Consider the following 13,532-nt stretch of genomic DNA (forward strand, 5'->3'; position numbering starts at 1 on the left):
ACCAACGCTAGCTTCAATAGCCTTGGATTATCCTGTCACTGAAAGTATATACTACCAACTGGTATGTATCTGGTACAGATGTTGTATCAGTAACGGTGTAGTTTGGCGTTTCAATTGTTGAAGCGTCGTGGGAATTGAACGTTCCAGTGAAATCAAAGCTATAATGGGACTGGTGAATATGATAACGAGATGTAACTATTAAACGTACCGTTACCTTATCATTGAAAAGTCTTTCTTGCTATGCTTGAACGACCAAGTGCCTCCTTTTGCACAATAGTAAAAGCCAAGTACATACGTCGATTATTATAGCGTTAGCCTACGACATAGATTGCTCCTTACATTTGCGGTATATAAAACCTATGGTACACCAATAGTGTTATTGATGTTATAAAGTATCTCCATGTGAGTGTCCAGAGTATAATTGCGTGCATTGCTAATACTTTTTTGTGAGATACGTAAATACCACATGGACCACCGTACGTTCTATTATGTGCGACATTTGTTATAATTAAATTTCAAGAATATGGGTTAAAAAATGCGATCCTAACGTAAGTGACGTAGCTACTACTACGACAAGGAGGGCAACCGTGTAGAATCCACACTGCTCTCCGGTAGACATTATTACGTTTCCATGGTCAAACGTGATGGAGGAAGAACATCCAAGCAGTAGTAGTAGCAATGTCGAACTGGTGTGGTGATCTCCGCTCTATCACTATTCTGCCGAATTTTGACAGCATATTAAAAGAAAAAATTCTTTCCAAGCCCGGCATTGTCTTGCACTGATCACTGCACTGTTCGAGCTAATTCAGCTGTTGCAACAATAATGGGACGCAAATCGTTTAAATCACGAAAAGGAAAATCGAAGGTTGGTAGCAGGTTACATTTCTCGTGGATTCACGCATATATTAAAAGGCGATCTAAAACATGTGCTTCTGTGTTTGTGTAGGGCGGCAGTGATCGATCGAGCAACCAGAAGAATTATGCTGAGACGATCAAAGATAATGACAGTTTTAAGCAATACTATAAGGTATATACCATATCTTTTTTTTTTCTGGAGGGGCATGGATCGGCAGCAGATCGTAAAAAGAAATAGTAACTGGACCGTTTTTTGACATACACACACACATGGAAACACAGAACCAAAATATCTTGCCCGATGATGCCGAGTTTGACGAGTTTTATCGCGTATTGAAGACAACTTTACCTACAACCTTCCGTGTTACGGGCACCCGCAGGTGTGTGATGAGCTTGATTGAAATGAGGCGAAGATTGGAGAGGGATGGATGAACGAAAAAGGTAGATTAACAATGGATGTATATATCAGTAATGCGCTTCAATTACGTGAAGTTGTGCAGAACGTACTAGTACCAAGCATGCAGAGCATTGAAGTGGATGGACAGATTTACGAGCCACCTATGCCGATTCCATGGTAATGAAAAGAGATACAAGGAAAAAGAAAAGAGAATTGGAGTTTTGATGAAAAAGGACATGTTTTTCTTTAGGTATCCAGACAATTTCGGCTGGCAGGTGAACGCTCCTCGTAGTGTCCTGCGCAAGTCTCAAGAATTCTCTAGTTTCCAAAAGTTTATTGTATCAGAGACTGAAGCTGTAAGTTGAGATTTTTACCAGCAGTTTCATATCATACATGAGTGTGGTAGATTGTTTAGAAAGAAGAAAGTTAGGGAGAGGGATCATGAGTATATGTTTTGGAAAACAATAACAACTGATGTTGATTTTCTTAAAGGGCAATATTAGTCGTCAAGAGGCTGTGAGTATGGTGCCACCGTTGCTGATGGACATCAAGCCGCACATGTGGGTTCTGGACATGTGCGCTGCACCCGGATCTAAAACGGCTCAGATTATTGAAGCTGTCCACGCGAACGACCTCTTGAACGAACTTCCTAGTAAGTCGGTGATAATGATTATGTCTGGATTGCTATGTGTGATTTACTCAAGCATATTTGTTGCTATTATTATTTATCGTGGACTTATTCTAATTAGCTGGCTTGGTAAGGATCATCTATGATGGCTATGGAGAAGAAGTGTGAGATAAACATTGGATACGTTCTGACATTGTTATGAATAGGTCGTTGCCAATGATGCTGATTACAAACGAAGTCATATGCTCGTTCACCAATCAAAAAGATTGCAATCGCCCTGTTTCATTGCTACCAACCATTATGGACAACAAATCCCAGCCATGCATGTGGTAAGCATTTCTTTGTCATTGTTGCTATTGTTATTCTTTTGGGCGCGGTGTGATTGTGTTGTTTATACATCACATATCAACACCACCGTGCGAATTTTTTTCTCTCTCTATTCTATATCATGTTGAAATTTGGATGATATCTCATGGTTGCTTCTGCGAACGTAATAGAAGGATGAAAATGGTAAGCTTGCCGCGTGGCAATTCGACCGTGTTCTTTGTGATGTTCCATGCAGGTAATAAGAAGTAATTTTGTTGTTGTAAATCCACGAGATATTGAGATGTATGACGATTTGTTGTTATTAACGACTCTCTCTCGTGTATAAATGACTTTGTATAAATCACGCACTGCCTTACTAGTGGTGATGGCACGTTACGCAAGAATGAAACGATCTGGAATGACTGGAGTCAGAATCAGGCATTGGGCTTGCATCGGTAAGTGGGAACAGGATGACTTTTTTTTTGTTTGTTTGTTCACCTGTGCGCGCGCGGGGGATAGGAGGGCGGGGTGTTACTCTGTGTACTGACTGACAGGTTGACATCAGGACTCAGGTGCAGATTTTCTTGCGCGGTGCTCAGCTGACCAAGGTTGGCGGCCGAATTGTCTATTCCACCTGTTCATTCAATCCAGTCGAGAATGAGGCTGTAGTAGCTGAAGTTTTGCGTTTGACCGATGGTAAGTGTGATTAGAAAGAAGATTTTATTTGCTTTAGGAGATTTCGACCTAGTGTTTAATGTGTGTTTGTGTGGGGAAAAAATAGGCGCATTGGAGATCAAGGATATGTCTCATGAGTTACCGGAATTGAAACGGAAGCCCGGCTTGACAAATTGGAAGGTAAACAAACACAGGAGAATAGGCGCAAAGGGGAATCTTAATTACTAAACAGCCCACTCTCATTTCTTCAACAAAAGGTCATGACAAAGGATGGAGAGTACATCACATCGCTTGATGATATCAAGGGCGACAGACAACGCTCCAAGTTCCCTGCATCGGTATTCCCGCCTGAAAATGTAGAGTCGTTGCATTTGGACCGATGGTAAAGATGAGCATCTTTTTCTCCAAGCGTCACGTGGGGGCTGCATAAACATCACTCACACATACTATCTCTCCACAGCTTGAGAATCTATCCTCACCAACAAAACACCGGAGGATTTTTCGTGGCTGTTTTTGATAAGGTCAAGCCGCTGACCGCAGCTGACCGTGTTCATGAGGGCAAATCCGACCTCGATGCACATGAGATGCAGCAGTCTGAGGCAAATGAAGAAAAACTCGTGGAAGCAGTAGGTGGAGGACAAGAAGGAGAAGATCAACAACAGGCCGTATCGGCAACCGCGGAACCGAGTGCCGCGGAAGGAAACGCGAGTGAAACCCCTGGATCAAAGCGTCCCGCGGAAGACGTCAGCAGCAGCACCAACAACATAGCCCAGCAACAGCCTGCAGTCAAGAAGCAAAAGCAGGATGTACCCCAAATCAAAGAAGCACCTTTCCAGCTCATGTCGCCGGACAATCCGGACGTGAATGCATTGACGTACGTAGCTTCATTCGTTGTTGTTGCGCTGAAGTAACGATGATGATGATGATGGATTTTCTTCCAAGATAAGAAGGTCATGACGAAATAACCACGTTGCTATGATATACTTGCTATGGTTTCTATAGAGAATACTTTGGCATTGATCCAGCATTCCCTCGCGACCAGTTCATCTTGCGATGTGAAGAAGAGGCCAAGAACCGTACAATCTACTTTTGCTCTAAATCTGTGCGCTCCATCTTACAATCTAAGGATTGGGATAAGTTGCATGTGGTGAATACAGGCGTCCGGCTGTTTGTCCGGCAGGGATCGCTGGGAGACGAGAGTCTTGCTGCACCCTTCCGGCTTACCTCGGATGGATTGCCTCTGCTTGAACGCGTTATGGTGGATGATCGACGCAAAATCAAGATCTCCGACGAAGCCCAGGAAGAAGATCTGAAAACCCTGTTAATGGCTCCAGACATGCCGAGAGTGGAAGAACTTTCAGCATCAACGCAGGAAAAGATGCAAAAGCTTGGTTCGTATAACTATAATCTACTGTTGTTATCAAGAATGATTACCGCCGGTTGTGCCTTTAGTTTATCAAGCACATCAACTTATTGACATCATTATTAGGTGTTGGCTCTTGCATTTTCGAGTTTGATGTCGCCAAAGCATTTAATAAGCCGTAAGTAATTCTTTGATATCAGCAACATCATTTTTTGATCTATCAGCCATGATTACGGGTGCCACGAGTTACACACACACACACACACAGACAGAGATGATCTTATCTACATTTGTTAAAATTCCTGTTATCTTCCCTGCTCTAATAGGCTGGATAAGACTTTATCGCTCTCGTTGCCAGTATGGAAAGGCAAAAACCGAGTGAACTTGTTGATCAACAAGCATGACAAGAGGTAAAAGAAAAAAAGAAGAAGAGTGCTGTAGTCTGATTGACAACGGATCGGAATGAGTGCTATCTATTGCTAGACAAGCTCGCTAATATAAAAAATTGGGCCTTGTTATTATTAGATCACTCTGTCAACGGATCTTTGGTGTTACAGGCTCTTCTGATGCTGCTGCTTCAAAACCTGTTGTTGCTGCTCCTAGCAGTAGTAACGATGATGCTGATCAAGTAAAGTCATCGGATCAGCAACCAGAACAAAAGCAGTAGCAGCCTTTAGATAAACATTCTGTAATAATAACAATAACAACAATAACTCATATTAACAAGAGAAAGAGAGAGAGAGAGATGCAACTCAAAAAGCTCAGGGCGAACACTCTAGCAGGGCCAAATACATTGTTACGAGTGGGGTGGGGGGGGGTTTGGTATGAGTGTGATTGGTCGATTCGCAGAGTACTTACACAGTAGGTGGGGTGGAGTGGGGGTGGAGTGGAGTGCAAAAAGGTGTACATACATATACAGCCGATCTAAAATGTGGGGGACCGAGCGTAGGAGGGAGCCAAAGAGAGAGAGAGGAGCTTGGAAAAATACTCCATTTGGAAAGAACATGGTTAGAATTTATCCTATTGGTCCATTCGTTTTTTCTCTATTTTTTTTTTCTGTTTCGTTATGCAGACCTTTGACACGACAGACAGCATTGGGGGACATGCTGGGCTGTATAAAAGGAGCCCTGTATTTCCCCGTCGTCGCTTTTTCTAATTCTTTGAACTCATTCTCCTCTCCACATTGGTATCCAACATACGCCTCTTTCCACACAAACACACATCACATACACACTTAAACACAGACAATGACTGACGCACAACAACAACAACAGATTGCAACAAACAACAACTACGGTGTCTTGCTCAGCAAGATCAATGACCTTCAGATAGTCGAGCTGCCAGTCCCCACTCCCGGCCCCGGTCAAGTCCAAGTCCAAGTCAAGGCCACTGGCATCTGTGGCTCTGATATCCATCTGTGGAAGTACGGTGAGATCGGTATCTTCCCCGTCACCCAGCCTCAACTGCTCGGCCACGAGAGCGCTGGTATTGTCACTGCCGTTGCCCCCGATGTCACCGACTTGAAGGTTGGTGACCGAGTTGCAATCGAAGCGTAAGTTCTCTACTAGAAAGGAGTCAATGAAGGGGGGAGACAAGGGAGGGAGAGTAGTAATAGGCAAAGGGAGACATGCTGAAATAGAAGGTATCTTATATTTAGTGGCATTCCTTGCTCCAAATGTAACCAGTGCATGAGTGGCCGGTACCATTTATGCCCGACCGTGGTCTTCAAATCGACGCCACCCTACGACGGTCTTTTGGCCAAGTATATCATCCACCCTTCGCGCTGGCTGCACAAGATTCCCGACAACATCACCTACGAGCAAGGCGCCCTTCTGGAGCCACTAAGCGTTGCGATTGCCGCCGTCGAGCGCGTTGGCGCAACCTTTGGTCGCTCCTTGCTGGTCACTGGCTGTGGCCCCATTGGTCTGATGGTCCTTGCCGTCGCCAAAGCCATTGGCGTTTCTCCCGTCATTGTCACCGATGTCCAGCCCTCTCGTTTGGAATACGCCGAGAGGATGGGTGCGGACTACACCTACCAGGTCAACCCCAAGCTCTCTGATGTCGACATTGCTCGTGATATCCGTGCACTGACCCAGGACAGTGAAGGTGTTGAGTACTCGTTGGAATGCACTGGTATTGAGTCGTCGTTCCGTGCAGCCATCATGGCCACGCGCGATGCAGGCACCTGCTGCTTGGTCGGCGTCGGCAAGAACGATCAGTCCTTGCCCGTCAACAACTTTGCCATGCGCGAAGTCGACATTCGTGGCTTGTTCCGCTACCATCACACCTATCCTCGCGCCATCTCTCTCTTGGCCAGTGGCAAGCTCGATGTGAACCACCTCATCACTCACAAGTTTGAGTTCATGGATGCGCTCAAGGCGTTTGAGACCGCCGCTGATTACTCGACCGGCGCTATCAAGGTCCAGATTGTCAACAGCGACAACTAAACCATGTGCATCTCAATCATCCCAACATACACACACACACACATACATACACACTATCGCTCCTATCTCTCCAAGAACCATCTGCATCTTTTTTTTTCTGGCATTCCACCATCTATCACTCACACAGCCCCCCTCGCTCTTGTTAATTTTCTCACACTCGTGCGCTGCATATTATCCACATCTTCTCTTTCACTCTATATACTAGTATATCTTGCTTGTTTATGTTGGGGAAAGAAAAAGGTCCTCTTACCCAATTTGTCTATACTCCCACACACTCCAAAGAACACAACACCCGCTCTTCAATTGTATCGAACACCGGTCACCAATGCATCTAAATAATACACGTTATAAATATATCGCTCAATTTGGCTTGTTGCTCAACATTTTTCATTTATTTGTGGGCTATCGGTGAAAGTTGGAAAGAAGGATGTTGTGTAGATATGCACGAGTGTGTGATTATGATGCATATGTAATAGTATAGTAGTAATAGTAAAAGAAGCTTTAATCATTAATACAATTGTTTGTTCATTTATGTAGAAACGGGGGAGAAGTGATTAAAAGGTATAATATGTATAAGGTTGTGACTAGCTACTATCGATGCGTTGGAGACATGCTGGATGCCGTGAGCATCTCCTCGAATGTTGGTGGAGTAGCAACCAATGTGGTTGACAACAAGCCGTCGCCATGGTGATGTGCATTCCTTTGCGATGATGCTCGGCTCGGAACTGATAATCCACCCGGCGTTGTTTGTCCTGCAGCTGGAGCACCCTCTTCTGATTCGGCCTGCCCACGGTTGTTCTCATTATCATGATCATCCTCCTGTTCGTGTGACGATGAGGGTTGCCGATGCTGGTGGTTTTGGTGTTCTGGTGTTTCTTCTAAGATGACTGATGATGATGCATGACGGCCATCTCCATGTACGGTTGCATATGTCCGCAGCGGATGATGATGGTCTTCATCATCATCCTCGTTGGTACTGTGTCCACTAGCATGCTCATCCTCGTCATCTTCTCTTCCTTCCACTTTCGGCGGCGCTGATGATGATAATCCCAATGTTTCCAAGACGTCGCTGACCTCGACCGCAACACTGGCTTCTAGATCCGAATAGGTACGACAGATAGGGCATGAAAAGCCTGGATAATTCTGAAACAGGATTGGCCGGAGACATTTAAAGTGAAAAATGTGCGAGCAAGGGGCAATGAACAGCGCTTGGAAAGGAGCAATGGCATAAAGACAAATGCAACATTCTTGGATATCCGACTGGTTGACGACGGGCGACCCGCGCACCGTGGTTGTATGAGGCGATGATTGATCTTGTATATGTTGGTGTTGCAGTAACTTATTCGTGGGAGTAGTAGCCTTTACAAGATCATCCTCTTCATCGTCGTCTTCTGAACGATCACTGTGGTCTTCCAATAGGATCGAATGGGGTTGTCGTGCTCGAATGGTGTTGGGAAATGGTTGGGCATGATCCACTACCACTTCCTCCTCGTTGTTGTGTCTTGCCGCTGTTGCTGCCGCTGTAGGTGCTACAGCTGCCAATAAATGGCTGCGCAATTGTTGGAAAGCAGCTCGACTAAATGGATGTGAGACTGCGGGTTCACGATTCACTTCTAGACGTATACGGACAGCTCGATACATAGGTTCAATGCCACCTTGATAATCCACACCCAGTTGGATCAGATCGCCATCTTTGATCTCCTGAGCAGAACTACGCACACCTGCTAGTGATAATCGTGCTCTGTTGACAAATGTACCACTCGATGATCCCACATCCCTTATAAAGATCTGGATTTAACAGTTGTTATTACCAAATTTGTATCCACGTGTAATTACAACCCCTCACATGCTCAACAAACTCACCTTATTGTCATCCGCAGGAACCCATAATTCGGCATGACTGCGACTCACAACTTTGCTTTTGAACGACAGGCGATCCGGCGCCACATTGCGATCACTGTACCGACCAATCTTGAGGATAACTCCAGGCTCCAGTGTTCGATCTATAATTTCAAACACAAAGCAACGATTGCCAATGCCGACGTTGGGAACCAGTCTAATATGGGGTCCGTGCGTTGAATTATTCTGCCGCTGCTGCTGCTGCTGCTGCTGTTGTTGTTGTTGTTCTTCACGGTTATGGTGATGATGTGAAGCTGCGAGATCACTGCTGTTTCTCACATGGTGAGTGGCAGAAGGACCGGAGGAAGAAATGGAGGAGGACGCAGTAGACATGGGGGCAGAATTGTATTGCTGTAAAGGTAATGTGTTGGGTTGTTGCAAATGCTGCTGCTGCTGACTGGTGGAAGAAGTTGTAGATCGGGGGGTTGAATGAGAGGCAGCAGGCATAGGCGATGAAGGAACGGAATTAGACTGTCGACGAGCTCTCCGTAAGCTTCGAAATCCACGAGTCAAGAGGGTTGGCGAAGCGCTTCCCGATTGTGCTGGTGAATTTCGAGGCGGGGGAGTGTTGGTAGAAAGACTTCGAAAGCGTGGCATTATTCTTTTTGGATCATGTGTCTATGTCGTATTATTAGGGTTGCTGTTTCTACGCACAGAAAGAAGAAAAGCGACAGATGTACGGGGTGGGCAGATAGCGGTCAGTTGTTATTATGTGCCGAGTGATATGTGTGATATGTTTAGAATGGCAAGGAGAAAAAGAGAGAGGAAGAGAAGAAAGAGACGTAATGTGCGGGGGGACAAAACGACATTGGGGGTTAGGAGGACGGTGAAAAAGAGCTGTTGTTTATCCCAATCGATTGAGAACTGAACCAATTCTCACAAATAGCGCTGTACTCTCTTAACCATGTCTCTCCACAGCACACAACTGCTTTGTAATTTTAATAATAAATCATCAATTCAGTCCAACTAGCTCTTATTAATCGAGTCCGTTTATCACTGTCTTGGTAGCTTATAGGAGAGATCAAACAATGGATTTCGACTCAACAGGATTGTTACACACAATAGGAGCGCTAACGAAAGCTGTCTGCTTGTTCAAGTCCGGACTAGCGTATGACAAAAGGGTGACAATAAGAAGGAAAAGACAGTTCTTCTTTGTTTTTACTGTCATCATGACCTGACCTGTGAGGGGGCGTTTATTTTCTTTTTCGCTTTTGCAGAAAAAAATAACACTGCAGCAGCACCGTTTTGTTGCTGGTGCCCCACAGCGGCTTAGAGTTGGCGTTTCAATGAAGTCATACCCTGCTTTTAATACATACGCACAAAGTAGAATAACTGCAACGATCACATTATGGCATTGGAACGAAGCCAGAAACGAGGCCCATAGCGGTATATAACCCAATTTTTTTTCCAAAGATACTTGGTTCATTACACCTAGTAGCAGTACAACAGCGCGATCCAAACACTAGGATAACCAACAGAAGAAGCGTGATACACTCATTAATAAACATGTACAGTATAATTTGCCAAACAGAGGACCGGATATCACAATGGTTTCCTCAAATAGACCTTGATACTTTTCTTATCCCAACATGATGCAATGCAAAGTCTGTATCACGTCCACAAAATAAAACTACAGCTTTACATGGCAAATATGATACGAACGTATAAATGCACCTCGGTGTACTGCAGCTGCTGCCACCAGTGTCTGCATAATAAGCAGCATCATTGCTCTTCTCTTTCGCTAATAAAGCGATAAAAAGGCAAAATTAACCAAAGACCTTGTTGTATTTGGCCACGGATATGGTTTGGGTTTAGCTAAGCTGGCATGATGGTGGGAGTTTAGAAAAGACAGAGAACAGGAACATGCATGATGCCAATCATGCTCCTCTGCATATTCTATATAATTTAAACAGCATTTAATACTGCTGCTACTTTTACTACTACTACTGCTAGTGCTACTCCGCATACAACAAAACCGCTTTGTCGCAAATAGCAGCTTATTATTCTAGCGATCATACTATACAGACCATGACAACATAACAACAGCAAAAGTACATGTGCGCTACTTACAATAACGCTCGGCTAAACGCCCATTAATTGGCAACAACAACGAAATTAAACGATTCTTTCTAGGCTCTGGCAGTTTTGTTTTGATGGAAAAGAAAATACCTGGTTTATTTCGCGAGCTTGATGTCGATATAAAAAGGGTAGGTTTTTTTGCTTTCGCGCTCTCGTAGATTGTATCTCTTTTAGGCTATACCTCCTAGACCCCTTCAGCCCATTTACTCTCACTTTTGGCTCTTTATTTCACAATCCTTTTACAGATTTCAAAGTGCTTGTAGCTTCTTCGAAAGTGCCTGCATTCTGCATTCTACTTTATAATTTATTTTATTATACAGTACACACTAAACAAAGAAGCCCTGACCTTTTTAATCACCACTTTCTGGACAATCATATTAAACAAATAATAATAATACCGTAATGACAAACGCAGCAGAAAAAGCACCAGCAGTAGCAGCACCTATAGAGTCAGAAGCGCCATCAGTAGCAGCGTCAGTAACAGCAGCACAACAGCAAGCAAGACGAAAATGGCTCTGGCGTGGTATTGTATTGGGTGTTACTGCCATCATTGCAGCTGTCATTATCGCCGTGGTGGTAGTCGTTGTGCGACGACAGCAGTGGGAGTATCAAGCAGCAGCCAATGGTGTCGACGCAAGCATCAACCCAGCCTCGGATAACGATAATGTTACTGTCAGTCGAATCGGCGACCTGCATGCATTATCAAAATACGCCAACATCACCTTGATGGAAACCGTACATGATGATACCACATATGGCAGCAGCAGCAACAATAACAGCAAAAAGCTCTATGTAATTGGCGACATTCATGGGTCCATTGATGAATTCAACACCTTGGTATCCAAGCTGCAATACAACTATGATGCCGGCGACCGGATTGTTCTGGCAGGCGATTTGGTGATGCGTGGTCCCGATAGTGTCGGGGTGATTCGTCGGGCAAAGGAATTAAAAGCATTATGCGTACGCGGTAATCATGATGACAAGGTCGTACGCATGAAGACGTATCTGCGCTCAGGCCAGCCAGTGTTCAGGACTGGGATTATTCCCGAAGGACCCGTGATGGATCCACTCGAGTTTGACAATTACCATATGGATGTTGCACAGTAAGAAGCTATAATTATTCTTCTAGAAGAATAACAGTGTTACTTCCTCGCTACTATAAATGGCTGGATCATGATATCACGGATGAATAATGATGATGATGCCGTTTTTGTGAAATTAGAAATATGACCGATGCCGACTATGAATATTTGGCCAATTGCCCCATGATCCTGGCTATTCCATCACAGCAAGCTCTCTTTGTCCATGCGGGCGTGAACCCATATCGATCTTTGGATAACCAGCAACCATTTACTATCATGAACGTACGCACCATTGAAGACAACCTCTCACCGACCAAGAAGAAGGGTGGTGAGGAATGGTCGGATATTTGGAACGTGCAGCAAGAGAAAAACGACTCGACTTTTCCACCTGAGTATCGGAAAATCTTTTATGGTCATGCCGCCGGTAATGGCCTGCAGCTAAAAAATTATACATTTGGCGTCGACACCGGTTGTGTCTATGGTCGACAGCTGACAGCATTGGAAGTCAAAACGGGCCAGTTAACTCAGGTGTCTTGTAAGGAGCACTATAAGAACTAGTATGGTGACAAACCGAACAGAATACTGTATGGGTAATTGTCGTTGAATACCTTATCTTATTATTACTACTACTACTATCACTGCTACAATAGCGGCAGCATTGGAACGTTTTCTCCGGTCTTCCGTCGCCTATTATTGAGTACCGCATTATAATGACAACCGCCGTATATGCTACAATGTAAAAGTATAATGGATGTGTTTTTGCCCTGGGAAAAAATGCCCGAGAAGCATTATCATAAATTCTTTTCCCCATTCCTTCGCGTTCTTCACTGTTTTTTTTAATCCTTCTTCTCCACACCCATACTACCAAACCCATACTTGTATTATTTCTTTCCTTTACCTGTATTCGTTGATGCGCGGCGTGATATCATGGCTCTTCATTGCTCTACTGGGTAATAAAAACAATAAAAAGAGTGCTCTTGAATAGCATCATTATTAGCGGGTCTTCATCTATACTTATAACTTTATATTTTCAGGCCTATCGTATTGCTATGCGCAAGAAGCCACAGCAGCAGCATCAGAACCACATCCTGTCACGTACAAAGTGGTCATCAGCCCCCCTGATGCATCCAGTAACATTGTAGGTGTGGCGATAGGCCAAGATGTATACGGTCTGGCCGCTGATCCAAACATCCCGATGCTTTATCAAGGCGTGGGTCCTTCTTCACAGCCCTACCGCTATGTGATTCTCGATAACAACAAAGCCATCATCCACTATGAACGCTTTGAGCGACCTGCGATTGAGGAAGCGACAGAAACATTCCACGAAACGTATGGTCGACCCTGGAACAAGTTGCACATACCACCAATGCCTCGCGTCTATGATTTTGATTCTTCGCACTTGGATCCAGTCAGTGATCCATTTGCTCCCGTAGAAGATCCAGCTGCGAATGAATTATTTCAAGACGGTACCATTGTTACGTTGCATTTCCAAGTAGATGAAGAGGAAGCACGAGAAATGCATACACAGAAATTTGATAAGCATAAGTCTAAGATTCGAGGCGATATGACCTATATTAGGTCTGTATATTTCATTTCTCTGTTTTCATGCACGAAGCATTTTTTGTAAGCCCATTTTTTTTCTAAACCTGTTTACTCATATGCCGAGTCTTTATTCATTAGTTATAACGACGTGCAACAGTTTAAGGATGTCAGCCTGAAAGTCGGCGGCCATTCAAGTCGCAGCTGGGCCAAAGTGCCGTATAAGATCAAGATTCCTCACAAGATGGCGCCTAATGGATTG

At 44.3% G+C, this 13,532-nt stretch overlaps 4 protein-coding genes across 4 annotated transcripts; 3 read left to right on the plus strand and 1 right to left on the minus strand.

Moving 5' to 3' along the window:
• Nucleotides 1–762: 762 nt before the first annotated feature.
• BDB00DRAFT_813783 (S-adenosyl-L-methionine-dependent methyltransferase) lies at nucleotides 763–4,974 on the plus strand. The gene is made up of 18 exons (XM_053122790.1): nucleotides 763–865; nucleotides 947–1,027; nucleotides 1,138–1,235; nucleotides 1,325–1,429; nucleotides 1,503–1,608; nucleotides 1,745–1,904; nucleotides 2,002–2,009; nucleotides 2,087–2,209; nucleotides 2,378–2,442; nucleotides 2,567–2,641; nucleotides 2,752–2,882; nucleotides 2,968–3,041; nucleotides 3,119–3,243; nucleotides 3,322–3,735; nucleotides 3,864–4,252; nucleotides 4,351–4,402; nucleotides 4,551–4,634; nucleotides 4,750–4,974. Exons 1-18 carry the CDS (start codon nucleotides 824–826, stop codon nucleotides 4,889–4,891), a joined length of 2,274 nt encoding a protein of 757 aa, XP_052981814.1. The 5' UTR covers nucleotides 763–823; the 3' UTR covers nucleotides 4,892–4,974.
• A 539-nt stretch (nucleotides 4,975–5,513) lies between these two features.
• On the plus strand, nucleotides 5,514–6,503 carry BDB00DRAFT_751112 (chaperonin 10-like protein; the record flags this gene model as incomplete). Its single annotated transcript, XM_053118618.1, has 2 exons — nucleotides 5,514–5,776; nucleotides 5,882–6,503. Coding segments are annotated over 2 exons (885 nt in total), but the record flags the coding sequence as incomplete, so codon positions are not given.
• Nucleotides 6,504–6,966: 463 nt separating this feature from the next.
• On the minus strand, nucleotides 6,967–9,625 carry BDB00DRAFT_237737 (uncharacterized protein). Its single transcript, XM_053116606.1, has 2 exons — nucleotides 8,535–9,625; nucleotides 6,967–8,459 (listed from the first exon to the last, which is right to left on the minus strand). Exons 1-2 carry the CDS (start codon nucleotides 9,165–9,167, stop codon nucleotides 7,263–7,265), a joined length of 1,830 nt encoding a protein of 609 aa, XP_052981816.1. The 5' UTR covers nucleotides 9,168–9,625; the 3' UTR covers nucleotides 6,967–7,262.
• A 1,537-nt stretch (nucleotides 9,626–11,162) lies between these two features.
• BDB00DRAFT_972918 (Metallo-dependent phosphatase-like protein) lies at nucleotides 11,163–12,454 on the plus strand. Its single transcript, XM_053129875.1, has 3 exons — nucleotides 11,163–11,254; nucleotides 11,327–11,752; nucleotides 11,872–12,454. Exons 2-3 carry the CDS (start codon nucleotides 11,376–11,378, stop codon nucleotides 12,287–12,289), a joined length of 795 nt encoding a protein of 264 aa, XP_052981817.1. The 5' UTR covers nucleotides 11,163–11,254; nucleotides 11,327–11,375; the 3' UTR covers nucleotides 12,290–12,454.
• The last annotated feature ends 1,078 nt before the right edge of the window (nucleotides 12,455–13,532 follow it).

The sequence above is a fragment of the Zychaea mexicana genome (genome assembly GCF_025766255.1).
Source record: "Zychaea mexicana strain RSA 1403 chromosome Unknown BDB00scaffold_20, whole genome shotgun sequence".
Lineage (NCBI taxonomy): Eukaryota > Fungi > Mucoromycota > Mucoromycetes > Mucorales > Lichtheimiaceae > Zychaea > Zychaea mexicana.